This window comes from Seriola lalandi, unplaced genomic scaffold, assembly GCF_002814215.2.
Source record: "Seriola lalandi dorsalis isolate HSWRI2012SDOR001 ecotype SW California unplaced genomic scaffold, Sedor1 jcf7180002053069, whole genome shotgun sequence".
Taxonomy (NCBI): domain Eukaryota; kingdom Metazoa; phylum Chordata; class Actinopteri; order Carangiformes; family Carangidae; genus Seriola; species Seriola lalandi.
The window spans coordinates 208271-224590 of record NW_019523622.1 but is presented as its reverse complement, the minus strand read 5'-3'; the positions used below and the strand labels follow the sequence as shown (position 1 = coordinate 224590).

General features: G+C 40.4%; 1 protein-coding gene across 3 annotated transcripts in view; it reads left to right on the top strand.

Annotated features, from left to right (window-relative positions):
* Nucleotides 1-16320, top strand: part of rab11fip4b (RAB11 family interacting protein 4 (class II) b) — a 48012-nt gene that overhangs the window by 19437 nt on the left and 12255 nt on the right. Inside the window, exons 1-4 of one of the 3 annotated variants that reach the window (XM_023400915.2) lie at nt 504-970; nt 13274-13524; nt 13837-14022; nt 15523-15657. In XM_023400915.2, coding sequence (XP_023256683.1) covers nt 893-970; nt 13274-13524; nt 13837-14022; nt 15523-15657 — 650 coding nt within the window. In that variant the 5' untranslated portion in view covers nt 504-892. Of the gene's footprint in view, nt 1-503; nt 971-13273; nt 13525-13836; nt 14023-15522; nt 15658-16320 lie in introns of those variants that run through there. The other 2 variants (XM_023400916.2, XM_087172517.1) reach the window with 2 other exon arrangements.

Sequence of the window (16320 nt, the reverse complement as noted above, 5' to 3'; positions counted from 1 at the left end):
TGTTTGTAATGCTACGGGTTAATTGATTTCCTCTTCCTGAAGGACACAGGAGGGATTTTATTCCTGAACTCTTGACAGTTTTATTGGAGTGAAATGAACAGCAAATGCCTCAAGCTGATTTGCCAACACTGTTCTTCCTCCTACTTTTTCCTCCTGGTTAATTGTGACTAACCACTATGTTTCTTCTTTTGGACCCACCTTGTGGAATCTGCTGCATCACTGACGACAAACTGTTTCAGTTTTAGTGTCAGTCACCTCCCTCCCCCTCTTCACAGCCCACACAGCCACTGGCCTCTACAGCAGAGACAGACAGAGGCAGGCAGGGCTTCATATGCAAATATAGCCTGAGTAGGCGGCAGCCGAAAGCAGAGTGTGCAGCAATGTGAGGACTCTAACAAGCCCCACCCACAGAAGCCAGTTGCTAGGCAACCACCCGCAAGGGGGAGGCAGGGGGGAGGCGGGGCCATGAATTCAACAACTGTTGCCTGATCTGAGCTCTCACTGTGTGAATGCGAGTCAGCCGGCAAACCAGCCAGCCAGAGAGGGACAGTGTGTGAGTGTGAGGGTGTGAGGTGCAGCGTCTGTGCTTGTGTTTGTGTGTGTGAGTGTGTATGTGTGTGACGAGAGAGAGAGAGAGAGAGAGAGAGAGGCAGTGTAGGAAAAGCCAGGCAGCCGGTGCAGTGTTTTAAAGTGAACGATACATTGTGCTCCGCTCCTCTGCCTCTCTTTGGACTATACCACTAACAGGGACTCACCCCTTTGGACTATCCCGCCTCGTCCTCCTCCTCTTGCCTTTGAAGGGAACACCTGTGTGTGTTGAGTGTGTGTGCGTGTGTGTGCGTGTGTGTGTTTGTGTCGAGACAGACTTAGCCCAAGTGATCAGGGCAATTGGATGACTTCGGTGGATGAGGGTTTGGCTGGTGGAAAGAGGGGGATTGCTGACCATGGACTCCCCTCATTTGTAAACGGGGTAAGCAACCAGACTGCACCCAGCCTGCTGAAATGAGGGGGTGATGAAAGATCACTTGACGGAATGAGAACAAAACAGGGAAAGGAGTCAAAAGAGAGACATGAGGGTGTAGTGAATGAATAGAAAAAAGGACAGATAGTTGATATGTTAGGGGTAAGACTGGCTAGTTAAAGGGGGGCAATTCAGCTGCAGTGTAGAGTCCATTGTCCCCGAGTGTGCGTTTGAATATGTGGGTGTTGTTGCATATAGTTGACCCTGCCTCACAGCTTGCCTGTCTGTCTTGCTCAGCTGTTCGTGTCTGTGTTATCACATGGCGCAGTCCTGTCTCTTCTGCTCACTCTTTTCATCCCTGTTTGCTTCACGGTGTCCCCTCCTATCATCTTTCTCTCTGTCTCTGCCGTTCACTTTCTGTTTGCTCTGTTGCGGTTCAACGTCTCTCTGAAGGTAATGGGATTAATTGGAAACCAGGGTAGCTGGAAGGAGAGAGAATGACAGAGAGAGGGAGCAAAGGAGTGATCACAAGAAGTGTGCAGGGGAACGGGGTAGATATTGATTGACCGTGCAGGTACAGATAGATTGAAAACAAAAGAAAATCGAGGAATGGCGTAAAATGCAATAATAGGCGTGCTGTCTAACAGGACTGAGGGGAATGGTTTTGGTATCTACAAGCATAATTGAAGTTATTTTTGTTTATTGTGGCCATAGTTTAAAACATTTAAACATTTAAAATGTTGCAGGAGGAAGAACATTATAGGTATGCTGTCACATAACTGATAAACATAGAGCAAACTGTAGAAGTAGATTTTATATTTGATTTAATTAGACATGTTCAGATGCATTAAATCATGTTACAGTAAGATTGTGACAGACACCTGTGACAATCTGTTAAATAGGCTTAACAAAATTTCAGGTTATAGGGACGTCTAGATGATCAGAAAAGCGATAATACTTGGGTTGTTGGCAGTAACCTCTTGACTGTTTTGACTCTACCAAGTCTTGTATTGTCAACAGTATTAGCCTGTTGATAATACAAATGACGCCTGTTGCACCTTTTGTACCTGCTAATATTCATTCATTAATCCAAAAATAGAGAGGCAAGGTGAGGTTTTATTTGTGTTGTGGTGATCTCAATAGCAACATGTGACGTCAGTCACTTTGAATGCTCCAGGTCTGTGACTGGACATTACATAATGAGATTTACTCGTCCTCTGCTAAGCATGAAATTCTCTTCTGATTGTTCCAGGCCTGAAACCTTCCAAGAAGACTTTTGTTTTCCACTAAAATTATTTAGGTTATTTGCATAGATTGTTTATTGTGATTGCATGGAGTAGCTACAGGGCACAAGTACTGAGACTGAGAATAACTGAGTATAACTGAGGATGTAGTTGTCATATTATTGGTATGTAGTTGCACGTGGTTACATTATACATTCATTTGATATTGTTGAAAACGACATTCAGCCAAGTGTCTTTGACAGGGCACAGTGTGTACACCAGGACTAGAATAACCAGATTAACATACAGTACTTAGCCGTACTGGATGAATGGGGACTAATCTGCAGCAGTTATAACAGGCATTCCTTACACTGATAGAGAGACAGAGAAACAAAAATATACCTTATACTTAAAAAAATACCTTAACACAAACAAATTTATATCTTCTTAGTCACACATTTAATGTATTAGCTCAATAAGAAAAATAGGAAACCTCAAATTTGTGCTGAAAATCTACACAAGCCCTTTTGGCTCTCATTTTCCTTTTTTAGAAAATGTTTAAAATTAGTTTTGTGAGCACAGAATACAAAAATTGGAATAGCAGCTGACAAGGGGCAGCGGCTTGACCACCTGCTGAGGGTCTGCCACCAATGACACACTGAAATGCCCCCATTCAATAGTCAGCAGCAAGAGGGCTGACAAACAGTCGCTTTGAGAAAGACAATGCACTTTGTTAAAGAAACACAGCGAGGTGCTGTCTTTTCTTTTCACTGGACATCAGTTTGTTGACACAGAAAGGGCATCCAGTACGCTAGACACAACACACTTTGGCTGTGAGATGCATGAACAATGAATAAGACAGGGAGTTAAGTGTTTGTGTTGCTACAAATGAGTTAGGGTGTGAACTTTTCCTTGATGATGAGTCTAACTTCTCTTCTTGCAATCCCTAACAATAGTAGTGATGATACTTCAAGGAAAACATGACTGAACCATCCCAAATACTGAATCAGTGGATCGCAGACATAAAACAAAAGGTTCAAAGGTTTCATCACCTATATGGGAACAGTTACTGCTTTTATGTTTTATATCATTGTAAATTAAATGTCCATGTGTTTTGGACCATTGCTTGAACAAAACCAGACTTATTCAAAGTTGTTGTCTTTGGTTCTGGGAAATTGTCAGGGACAGTTTCCCCCAGTAGACTGTATCACACTGTCTGTTGTATGGGCTACAAACCGAACACACTCTTGACTTTGGTTTGACTTCTGTGTGTTCATGTCAACTTCCTGGTTTTGGTGTGAAGCAATAGTGTGTTTAATTCAAACATGCTGTTAAGCAGTTGTCAACAACACGAGAGTTCAGAGCAGGTGGTTGACAGGGCAAAATAACCTACACACCTGCTTACTTCGTGTGAGAGCTTCTCATAATTACTCTTCAATATGACACTAATATGACACGTGCACACATTAAGCCTGAATTTTTACTTTGAAGTTTCTCCCTCTCCAGGATTGGAAACACGTGCACACAGAGATAAGAAAGTGCCACACTGCACTGGACTATGCCTTTTTCGGATATTACATATTTACATACTGGCACACAAACTTGCACATGTAGCGCGTTGACTGGATATACCAGCAGCAGTCAGCAGGATACACAAGTTGCTGTGAATGCAGCTTTGTAATCTGCAATTAATAGAGCTAACTTGTCCCATCATGTTCTTGGGGACCATGTCTTTGGAATTAAAGATGCAGTTCACTCATTAATTCACACACATAAACACACATTAAAAAGCAGGAAAAGGGCTCTTGCATCACTCATGATCAGGTGAGGTATTTCAAGTTCGCCTTGTTTAACGGCCCTACACACACCCTTACACACAGGCTGAAACACTGATGAGGATCTTCACTGGCAGCGCTCACTCCTCAACCATAGCCTTTAGCTGTCACTAATACCTGGTGTTGACCTTTTACACCAAATCTGATCTGAATGTTAGTCTTCACTCTGAAATCCATATTTTCATTTATAACACTCACTTGATGAAGTCAGGACTAGCTCACAATGTTTGACCTACCTCGTCTTGTGAGGTTTTATTTTTTAAGGAGGTCATTCTGCGGGTTCAGAAACACAAGAGTAAACACAGGCACACACACTCTGTTTCACAGCTTGGGGTTTCTTGTGTGTATGTAAGCGGGGTTATAATACCTCCACACAGTCTCCCAGGTGCTGCTCCAGTCCCTCCCTACATTGTCCTTTGTCCAGTGTAACATTCCTGGTAATCCAGCCAGCTACCTGTTTCCCTTGAGACTCAGGTGAAAACAAATATATGTGTGTTTGTGATTAAACCCTGTGTAGACAGAGAGGCAGTGTTTTTATATATGTGAAGTTGTGTCTGTCAAGCTGCTCTGAAAGCCCCAGCTTTGACTTGAAGATGAATGAGCAGTGAGAGAGAGGTTATATTTAAGAGTTCAAACAATGGGGACTCTCAGGTGTTTTTGTATAGTATCTCAGTTGAGTGTGTGTGTGTTTGTGTGTGTGTCTCATTTACTGAAACCTGAAGTTTCACACAGTGTTGATTTAACAAAATGGTAGTGAAATATGAGTCATTACTTCCCTTTGTGTAATGTGTGAGTGTGTGCGTACGTAGGAAGAGTATTACTTAGCATAGAAGGTGAATAATACATACAGACACACAAATTGCGTTTTTATGCTTCCCTCCCTTGGAATTTTGCAAAAGTGGTATTGATACAATCCGTTTGATCATTGCTCAACAAGCGAAGACTGTTTAAAGGTAGCGTGTGTACATTAGGGCTGCCACTAACAATTATTTTTTTCTTAGATTAATCAGTTGATTCTTTCATTTTGTCTATAAGATATTGGGAAATCATGAATAACGTCCCAGAGCCCAACAACCAAAATTTAAATTTTTAATATTTTGTATGACAGAGAAAAACAGAAAATATTTGCATTTGAGAAGCAAATGTTTGGTGTTACTTGTTTGAAAAATGATGATTGACGAATCGGTTAACTGACTGATCATTTCAGCTTCTGCGTTCTTTTGTGAAATAGAAGGATCTTGTAAGGTTCTTTAAAGCCTCCTATGCCCTCCTGTCTCAGAGCGTCTTGTTACCCACTGGTGAGATCTGAGGCTGGTAACCGAGTCAAAATGCTGAATATCAAAGCAGAAGCATTAAACGATTCACTTTATAGGTGAATGTTTTTGTGTTGCCAGCACTTAAGGAGCTCAGCGGTTAGAAGGATAGAGAGAGAGAGAGAGAGAGAGACAGGGAGACAGGGAGGAGGGATAAAATGAACAAAGACAGAGAGATGCAGAAAATGCCTCTGCAGAGAAACGCCTCTTATCACTAGAGCTCAGTCTGATAAACACAAGGAGAGACTAGAGACTCTGCTGCTCTCTGTCTGTGTGTCTGTTAGTTTTCTGCTACCCTTCTCTCCCTCGCTCTCCTTCCTCCATCCCTCCTTCTTTTTTTTTACTCTGTCTTTCCTCTTTTCATTTTGTTTCTCACTCCTGCTCATCTTCCGGTCCCTTTACTGCTGACTCACACTAAATCAAAGCTTCATGAGTGTGGATCGATCCAGTCGATGTCAGTTCATGTCTCATCCAATCCCACCCCACGCTGCTGTAGCATTCCATCTCTAGTCTGTCTTCTTGTCTTTTGCAAAACACTTGCTTTGCTTTATTGTTTAGTAACAAGATGGCTACTGTCTGACTTGTTACACAACACATATGAAACCAAAGCAACACCTTTTAAAACCTTATAAACTGCATAATTCCTTTGCTCAATTGACATACCACAAAAATGTCAGATATTCTCAGGGGACACGCCTAACATAAGATCTTAATTTAAAACCTAAGACTCTTATATCTCTCTTAAAGGGACATTCCAAAATATCAAATGCAGACCAGCTTCCTAATATCAGTCTATTTCTGGGTTTGGTAATTGAGATGTTTTTAATGGGAAATTCAGCAAAAGCTGAAAACAGGTTAACAAACAATTTATGACAAACACGTCAAAATAAATTAAACACTCACAGGAATCTCTGTGCTGGTTGATTTCCATGTTAGAAAATAAGGTATTCATATTATCCCACTCGCGCACAGTCATGGTCTGGCCGGTTCAAAGCCATCTTGTCCATCTCTTTACATTTAGATCAATAAGGCCTTGAAATGCATGGTCATCCACATGATTCTCTTCTGTGCCAGAGGGGCAGATTAATGATTTGTTCAGCACTAAAATGGTATTGACCCTCAGCACTCAGCATAGACTAAAAGGGTGTGAGGGGAGGTGGATTGAGAGTCTATCTTTTTAATGACAGCCGCTACAATGTTATTGGCTGACTACATCCCTGAATGTGAGTGAGTGAGTGAGTGAGTGAGTGAGTGAGTGGGACTTTCCCCATTGGTTCTTTCAAAATTATTTGATGCGAACATTTTCTGTCGTTTACCACAGATCTACAACAGTTACCGTTTTCAGACTCCCTTTGGTGACTATTATTTTGGACAAACCATAGCTACTTTTGGGGATGTCACAATACCAAACGTTTCGTTGTCAGTACCAATTCCAATGAAATTACCCGATTCTATATGAAGTTTGATACCACAGCAAAAAACAGAAAACAGAGGCTGCTGCAACACACACTGTGCTAACACACAAATATAGTCATAGTGCAAGCAGAAATTTAAATTGACTAACGAGGTGAAAGGGTGATGGTGTGAAACTATTCATTTAAAAAGTGTGAAGTTATATTCTGACCGACTGAACAGTAATAACGGTAGCCTACTAATGTTGTGAGCACTCAGCTCCCTTTATGAGCTGTAGCTACGTTAACCCAACCCAACCTAACCCAAACAAGCTGACGTTGGCCTTTATGAATGTTGTGTCTGTAGCGCTTCTGAAATAAATGTCAGCTGTTGCAACTCACAAACAATAACTTTAACATTATAGGACATGAACATGTTGACTGCATGTTGTTGATATAAAGTTAAGAACTGAAACTTACTCACCCTGAGTTTTGTGCACAGATCCTGATGCCCGTCTTTGAGCTGGTTAGATAAGTATCCTTTCATTTGAAATGCTCTGTGGCGCCATTGGCATACTGGCCTTTGGTTTTCTATAACTTGTCCTTGCTGATCCAAGCCAAACACAAAATATCTTTATACATCAGTTTTGATTAAATTTTTTTTTTCTACAAGTTGTGATGGACCTGTTGCTACAACCGTGCCTGCTGCCATATCACCTGTTGTTGTTGTTGTTGTTGTTGTTGTTGTTGTTTACTGAGGCTGCCATCTTCTTCTCTTGAAGTTTGATGTCAGACTAGAGGTTGTAAGGTTATTATTCTGCCCTTGTCATTCCTGGAAGAATCACATCTCCAGTACCTACAACATCTGCTACGTACGTCACATTTTCCGAATTATCGGTTCTTATGACATCCCCAGCATACTTTCCATAGAAAGTAGTTGTTGACAACAGTTCTACAACAGTCTTCAACCACATCTCTTCAATTTTGCACATTGACCATCCAGCCATATACTAGGTTTTAACCCAGTCTTTGTTGGAGTTCAACTTGATATGGAGTTTGAGCCTTTGATGACTGAGAGAGCACTAACCTCAAATTAATTGGCCTTACAGTAAGTAATTAGTTCATGCCACTCTCTGTGTGTTTTGTGTGTGTGCACATGTAAGCTTTAAGTGTAAACAAGAGTATAATGGTTGATTGGAAAAGGGAAACTAACAGTGGTCCAGTGTTTTGTTGACCCATCCCTCCACCCGTGAGGACTTTATCACTGTCACCTTACTTCCTGCTTTGTTCCTGTCATAATCACTAGAGGCCATTGTCACTTGAATGTAAAAATATCGTATTCGGGCTCTTGCTGAAATTACTGATGCTGTCTGTCTTCTTGGTAGGACAGTCTCACCTTGGTTAATCATAGGTCTAACTAATAGTGGTAATGGCTCCATGTCATTTGAATATGCCAGTAAGCAAGCATGAATAATAGCAGGGCGGTCGATCTAGAGTGCATCCATTATTAATGTTATTAATTGCTTTTGTGCTTTTTCTCCTATGACGTGACAAAAATGTCTACTGTGTCTATTTTGCCTCTTTAGTTTCCTTTTTAAACGAGCTACAGTTTGTGCCTCTGTTATTTATGTCCATGAGGAATTTGCATCATGGTTCCAGATGGGTTATTGAATTGGCTGGAGGTCACATCAGAGGAAGTAAAATTGCAAGTGAATAAGGGAAGTGGAAATACATTTGTCAGTTTGTCTCAAGTCTTTCGCTTACACAAACACATTTCACAAGAAAATATTGTATGTTTGCCTCCCTGGTAACCAGTATTGTAGCAGTCACTGAAGCACAGGGACATCATTTGCATCTCACTATTTTTGTACCGTAATCTCACACGGTGTTGCTCAACAACTGTAGTATGTCTAACACATTAGTCAGTATTTTAAGTTTCAGGACTGTGTCACCATGGTGTGATTGGTAGTTGTCATTCGTATCACATAAACTTCCACATTTCATTGCCAAGCTAAACTGAAAGTTAATTACTGGAAAATGATTTAATCATTTCAAAAAGATTTCCAAAGTTGAAGTGTGTCTGTTGTACAAAGATACAGCAGTGCTTGTTGTTTTCTAAGAGCAGTTTCAGTTGCCACTGGTCTTTTCTCTACTCTACCACCTGTCTCTCTCTTTTTCTTTTTATCTCTTTCTCTCCACTTGACATGTCTCTCTCTCGCTCTCTTCAGCTGTCAAGTGAGAAGTGTCCTCCACTCTTGATGTTCTGTCGCTTTATCTCTTTTCTTCTCACTTCTTACATTTCTATTGTAGCTGCTCTGGATTAAATAATACATTGTTCCCCTAGAGCCTGGCTGTGTTAGTGTGTCTCATACATAACTATTCATGCTGCACAACCAAGCTTTGTGTCTGACTTCAGGTGTCTGACCTGTATTTTTCCTGAGAGAGTTTACAGAGTAAACATGCTTATTCAGCCATACATGACATGTAATAAATGACATGTAATAAATCTGACAGGTGGGTAATTCAGTAACACAGTACAGTACCTGGACAAAGAAAGCATTCACACATATACGCACACTTATGGCTAGCAGTAGTTCACGTACAGTTCATGCTGTATACACATTCACATTGTCATATTAAAATAACACATAACCAGACTCATATTTACCAAAAACAAAGAGCAAAGGTCTGTTCACTCAACCTGAATCTCTCATCTCAGAAAAGGAGACTGAATTTTCTTCTTTGTCTTCATCTCTCCATCTTTCCTTCTCTGACATTGGTCTCACCTGGGAGAGCGGGAAGAAGAACAGAAAAGGAATGATAGGATGTCTGCATTTTAACTAGGTCAGACCCTGCAGCAACAGACTCACAGAGAGATCTCAAAATCTTTTTCAATCCTATTTTATCTAAAGTAGTTGTATGTAAAGTATGAAAAAATATGTAGAACAGCGCATGCTGTGCAAAGTAATAATATAAAGCTGCATGGTATTTGTATCTTTAACATCTGAGAAAGGCAATCTGTGGACATGAAGCACAAAATGCGGTAGCTGATCTTTCAGTTCTGTGAAAAAAATAGTCATAATTTATACCAAAAATTTCTACAAGGCATCATAAGCATTAAATAAGATTCAGAAGGTTGTAGAATTTTTTACTTGGGTATTGGTTTTTGTGTATTTCTTAACTGAAGTGAGCATGGGTTCGTTGTATTTTGAAAAATGCTGTTGATATGTGAAAATTTGAGCCTTCAAAAAAAGTATATAATACAGCAATACACACTGATTTGTCCCAAGCAAACATTTCACAGCGATAGAAATCCTCCTTTGGCTAAAGCGGATGTGAAGGCGCGTCAGGCTTCAAGCAGCACCACTGCAGTTAAAAGCAAAGCAGATTTCAGCGTCCTCGGTTCAAAGCCACTGGCAGGTTGGACGCTGCTTGGCAGGCTAGCTGTGTTTGTGCTCGGGGGAATCAAGCAACTCCAAACACTCTGTAGGCTCATGTTTTGGCAGTTACACCCCCTGGGCTGTTCTGGAGCAGGCGGGTACAGAGAGAGGCATACTGTAAACACACACACACACACACACACTCACACTCACACTCACACTCACACTCACACACTCTCTGTCTCTCACTCACTCACTCTGTTATTTGTTGCTGTCCATCAATGTCTTTGCCCAAAACAAGGGAAGGATTAATTGGCAGCTTAAATGCACATGTGCAAACTGGTACTTGACTGCTCAGCATATATCGTTTCTATTTTTCTAGAACAATACTTGAGTGATGCTGGCACACATTCACCTGAACAGAGGAAAATAAAGCTTTTTCAAATACTTTGGAAAGAGCAGTGTAATTATATATAGCCTTCAGTAGGTGTATTGTACCAGTGTTGCACAAGCACAATGTAGAGAGAGTATATGTAGTTATTGAGAATGAAAGTATTAATAACTTACTACAGTTAGAGTTTTAACCTTAATTGTATTGTAATGTTATTTTGTTATTGCTCAACATCATCACTTCATCAGCTGTTAACCGACTGTCCCCATGAAGTAAACATTTCCAGATCATGTAACATAGTCACAATATTAGGGAATTATTTCATACTGCATTTTGACTTTTTCTAACATTGTTTGTTTATACTTATATTATGTGAGCTAGGACTACATACGAAAAAACCTCCTCTTCTCTCATTCTCACAATAAGCGCAACAAGCCGCGTATCAAGCTGCCCACTGTGTTAGTTTGGTCAAGTTTCTGGATTCTTGTGGTGGAGTACAGAGGGGGGATGCTTATTTCTTTGCCACACACTGTGTTTCTTTTTCTGCTGAAGGGAAAAGAGACTGGTCTAAAGAATGCTAAAGAGACCTTTACCCGTCATTTTTTCCCCCCTGTTACTCAGCCTCAGACCCCATGCTGGCTGTTTGTAAAAGTGCAGATCCTCCGTTAATATGTTGAATAGCTACTTTTTGATTTAGTTGTATGTAAGCATGCATTTTGATGTGTATGTGTGTGTGTGTGTGTGTGTGTGTGTGTGTGTATATTGCTAATACAAATGTATTATTCAGATATGAACAGATAATGGGCTTTCAACCGATATGATCGTTCAAAGCGTTCCAATTTCCTTGCAGTAAAATTTGCAAGTTAGAAACCATCTCTAACATATGTGCATGCAAAATGGCAGAGAAAGCTTTTTAGATTTTTATCAATAAATTCCTTTATTTATTTATTTTCAACAACTTTGCATTCTTATAGGACTCCTCACATTATATAAACAATTCATTTGGCCCATTGCAATTTTGACTTGCATTTTCTGAGCATTAAACACATCTGCTCTATTTCCACTTTGTAAATCAGTTTAGATTAATTAATGTATTTATTTATTTATTTTTATTGTCATTATTATTATTATTAGTTTGTAGGTAGGGTTCAAATACAAATCATTTTTTCGTTATTTGACTTTTTAGCTTTACCTTCTGACAACTTTTGATGAAAGTCCCTGTTCACTTCCAGCATAAATCCAAATATATACAAATAGCTTTGTGTTACACCCTGGAATGGGATTGAATATCTGTTGTGCAGCTAAGACATCTAGATCAATGGAGTTTAAAAAGAAGAAAGGTCGGGGGGGGGGGGGGGGTGGGGGGGTGGGGTTGTGTGTGTGTGTGTGTTTGTGTGAGAGAGGGAGGGAGGGAGTGAATTGTAGTTGCTGAAATCTTTCAATGTAATGCTTGTAATGTCCAATAATTACCCGACTGTCCTCAAGCTGCATTGCTATCTCTCTGCCTCACCTACATCTTTTTTTCTTCATTTTCATTTTTCCTTTTCTTTTCTTGGCTGTGTTCGCTCTTTCGTCTCATCACTTGTTAGCTGTAGTCTTCTTTCCATACTCATTCTTCCTCTCCTACCTGCTGTACAGCCATAGCTTGATCCTGGTCTATTTCTCTCCCTCTCCACCTCTCTGTTACTCACTGTTACCCAACATATCACTCATCATTCTCTCTCTCTTTCTCTTGTCTCTCTGATTTTGTGGTCACCTGCCCCCCTCCTTCACTGTGCTCTGTGTTTCAGTTGTTCAGTCATGCTGAGATAAGTCCTTGTTCTCTGTTGCATTAGAGTTCAGCTGCTAAAAGAGTGAAACTAGATGGAGCGGGACCTGTGACCTATGACCATTTGCCCTTTCACCCTTGTAGCTCTCCAGCCCCCCAGTGTGAACTTAAGACCATTCCCACTGTGAAGGAATTCACTAAATGAGAAATCCACCCTAAAACAGAATCCACAAGTGTTAACCACGTTACCTGGAGCAACTTTGATTTTTGAAAAGCTCTCCCAAACCTCAAAGGTTTAAAAACCCCTTTGGCTGTTTTTGCTTAGTTTTTTTTCTTTCTTTTCATTTACACAGTCACAGCATGTCTTTGCTTGTAATGTATTGTTATTTTCAGGTTAGATTAAGATCCTATCAAATGCCATCATTTCATTTTGCATGTCAGTTGTACCATACATCTTCTGGGACACAATTTGAAATGATTTGGGTTATTTGCCTGTATGTTCACAGGTGCTTTGGAGATAATGAATGAGCTTTTTAGTTAACTGTAAAATATTTTGGCTTCATTCAGTGTCTTGGTTCAGAGGCCTGTATTAGCCTGTGTTTCTTTACATTGCTTTACATTTCTTTACATTTGGATGGATACTATGGGTTTAAAGACAGCAATCACTGGATTACATGTGATACTGAGAAAACATTTGATAATTATAACTGTGACACAAGATCTGAGGTTATAAGGAGCCGATTTTTAAATTACGTGGATTTATGAACATGATTCTGTGAAATGTTTTAAAATGAAATGAAAGAAAAGAACAATTCCTGGTTACACGGGTTTCACTAAGAGGAATCCTGGCAACATCACTGTGGTAACAAAAACAGCCACGTTCAAGCTCTTACATGTTTCTGTTGTTACAGATCAGTGTTTATAAATTTTTTTTGTGAACTTACTCATAAACTCTCCTTCTCTCCTTTTGTTCCCCTCTCTCTTCTTGCGTTACTCGCTGTCTTTCTCCAGAGTGTAGAGGAGGACCGGGTTTGTCCGGTCATCATGTGCACGCGGGCCTATCCTGACCCCGTCCCTGAGTGCCAGCTGTTCCCGGGAGAGGTGGAGGAGCCTGAAGAGGAGGTGGCAGACGACGGCAGGGAGAGGGAATCAGACAGAGACAGTGCTGTGGAAAGCACCCAAGGGTCAGACACCTCCGACGGGCTGATCAGACCGGGCGACAAGGAAGACGCACTGGGAGATCTCTTTTTCCCTGGGGAGAAGTAAGCACTGCTCTATATTTTCCTCTCTGTCTCACTGACTCCAGATCAGAAGGTGCTCTTTGTTCCTGTGTTCTTTGTGCTGTGCTATCACATGTGTCAGTCTCCCAAGATATTTTCTTCTAAGGTCAAATAAAAATGTGATGTTTAGATACTGGGGTACTTTTGTAATCATGCATCATCATTCATTTCAGATCAGAGTCTTGATTTACTTCTGCCATGACTTAAGCAGTGCCTTTGCTTTTATTTGACCCCCAAAAATGAAGATAATGAATACAGTGTGAGTGATACCAACTTCTCCCTCTTTTTCCTCAGGTGTGGTCATACTAGCATCTCAGTGACCTCTGACCTATCGACACGTTCCTCGGCTTCTCTGAACGAGGAGCAGTTTGAGGACTACGGGGAGGGGGACGAACCAGACTATACTCTCAGTAGTCCCTGTCCAGACGACGAGACTCGTACCAACGGATACTCTGACCTTGGCTCATCTGTTCCGTCTAGGTAAGAGAGAAGAAGAGAGTTTATTTATGCATATTAGTATGGTTCTGGAGTAAAAGGACATTTTTTGTGTATTTTATTGACAATATTTGTGTCTGCTTTATCTGTTATGACCACAATAAAAGTCATTTGGATATGAAGGCATGCACATTAGGATTCTGCCCTATCTTCTCCAAAGAAACTCTGAAGTTGTATCAGACTCTCTCATACTCTGCACATACAGTAGCCAAGTGAATAATCACAGATTGATAACCTCATTCACTGACTGCCGTTGTTCAAAGATATGCGACATGTTGTGATTTGGAAAAAATGCAGTACAGACAGACAGTAATTACAACACAAATAGCCTTCATTAGCCTATGAATGTATCTAATTACTATGCAGCTTTTATCTGTCTTCTTTCTGAATTATATTTCCTCGTAGCCATATAGCAAATGTTTCCTGGACTAAAGGTTGGGAACCACTGTGCTACAATGTGCAGATAATTACATTTCTGTTATGTGTTTGTATAGGCATGTGTGCTTTTTCTCAAAGGTAAAGTCATGATAAAGCAAAATGTAAAACACAGACCAGTTTCTGGAGCTTAAACTCTGTTAAATATATTTTACTTGAGTCTCTGCAGAATCGTTACCTGACTCGTATTATTCCAAGACTTGACTGTAGAAGTGTATCTGAGGAGTTCTTGCCCTTAAGGCCACATTAATATTCATCAAAGGCCTGTATTTAATGGGATTAAGTCTCTCGGCTGATAGACTGGCAATACAGCTCCATGCTCCTTCCACGCATACCAAGCAGACAAAACTCTCCAAATGGAGTTGGCATGGAGATTTAAATTCAAAATGAGGCCCAGATTTACAAGAAGTATTAGACAACTCAACATGGGAAAGAAGTTAAGTCACAGTACAAAGTGGGTTAAAGGTACACTTGCTAATTTTGATGTAGTGCCCCCTAAACCATAAAATTCCTCCCAAGTCATCAGTTTAAAAGTTGAGATTCTTAAACTCAGCTGTGAGCTGTGTTGACTTAAGCGTAAACAGTGTTCTAGGAGGAAATGATGGGATTTGGGAGAGTTACTGGAAACTGTAACAAAATCAGGGAGTGCTTGTAAAACTTTGATAGTGATAATGTATTGTGGCTTTTTGTTTATTTTGGCAACAAATCTGAAAATGAGGTCATAGTTTTGATGTCCTGACTTAAATGCCAACTAAACTACACACAGTTATATTTCTGGAGTAAAATATTTATTCCAAGTGCTAATACTAAGGTCCTAAAGGAGTTGTCTTTGACATCTCTCCCTCTCTCTTTTTCTGTTAGAGTTTAATTTTTATTTCTGTTATTTAGTGGCTTGCAGATTTCAAGGTATCTTGGCACTGACAACGTGGTTTTTACACTCAAATGGTCTCTCACGAGCACATGTAGTCAAAGCCAGTTCAATTTCAAATCACTTCTTCCAAGTGTTTTCATTGGCAGATGAAAACTGTGAGTGTCTGTGTGTGTTAACAGTGCAGGCCAGACTCCTCGTAAGGTGCGTCAGCATTACACCGGTGAACTGATGGATGTCTACTGTTCTCAGTGTAGCAAAAAGGTCAACCTGCTAAATGACCTGGAGGCCCGCCTCAAAAACCTCAAGGCCAACAGGTAGGACACACTCGCATGCACGAACACATAGCACAATATTACAAAAGACCTACACCCACCAAATCCCAGTACAGCTTCAATGAAGAGTCACGCTGTGGGCCGAGAAATGTTGAAACGTTTGTGCAGTCTTTTAGCCCTTTCCTGTCCTCAAACCTTTCCCGCTGACCACCATACTTTTGACTGTTAGCCCGTCAAGTCAAATCACCAGCATGTATTTGCTGACTGCAGTTCTTCCCTCCAGTTTTATTTAAACTAAACCTGATGGCAATTCCACACAGTGAATTAAACTGCAGCAGCCACACATCACCTGATTCCGCAAACAAAAGCCTCTAATTAAAAAAAAAAAAAAAAAAAAAAAAAAAGGGTAGGGTGACATATATTTCTGTGAAAAATTTGCATTAATTACCCTGGCAGGTCATTTTACACACAGCCATGGTACATTAAAAGACAATAACTTAATTATACATGACAGAGACTATACACCATGCTGTTTTTCACTGAGACAGAAACAAACATTGTTAGCTGCTATGTGTGAAGTATACACACAGAGTAATTTGATGTGCATTGTTTCACTAACATTAGGCCGCTTAGGGTGACTCAGGGGTTACTTTTTTTAGGGCTTTTTATTTAGTATGATTTAATAAGAATTATGTAATATTGGCA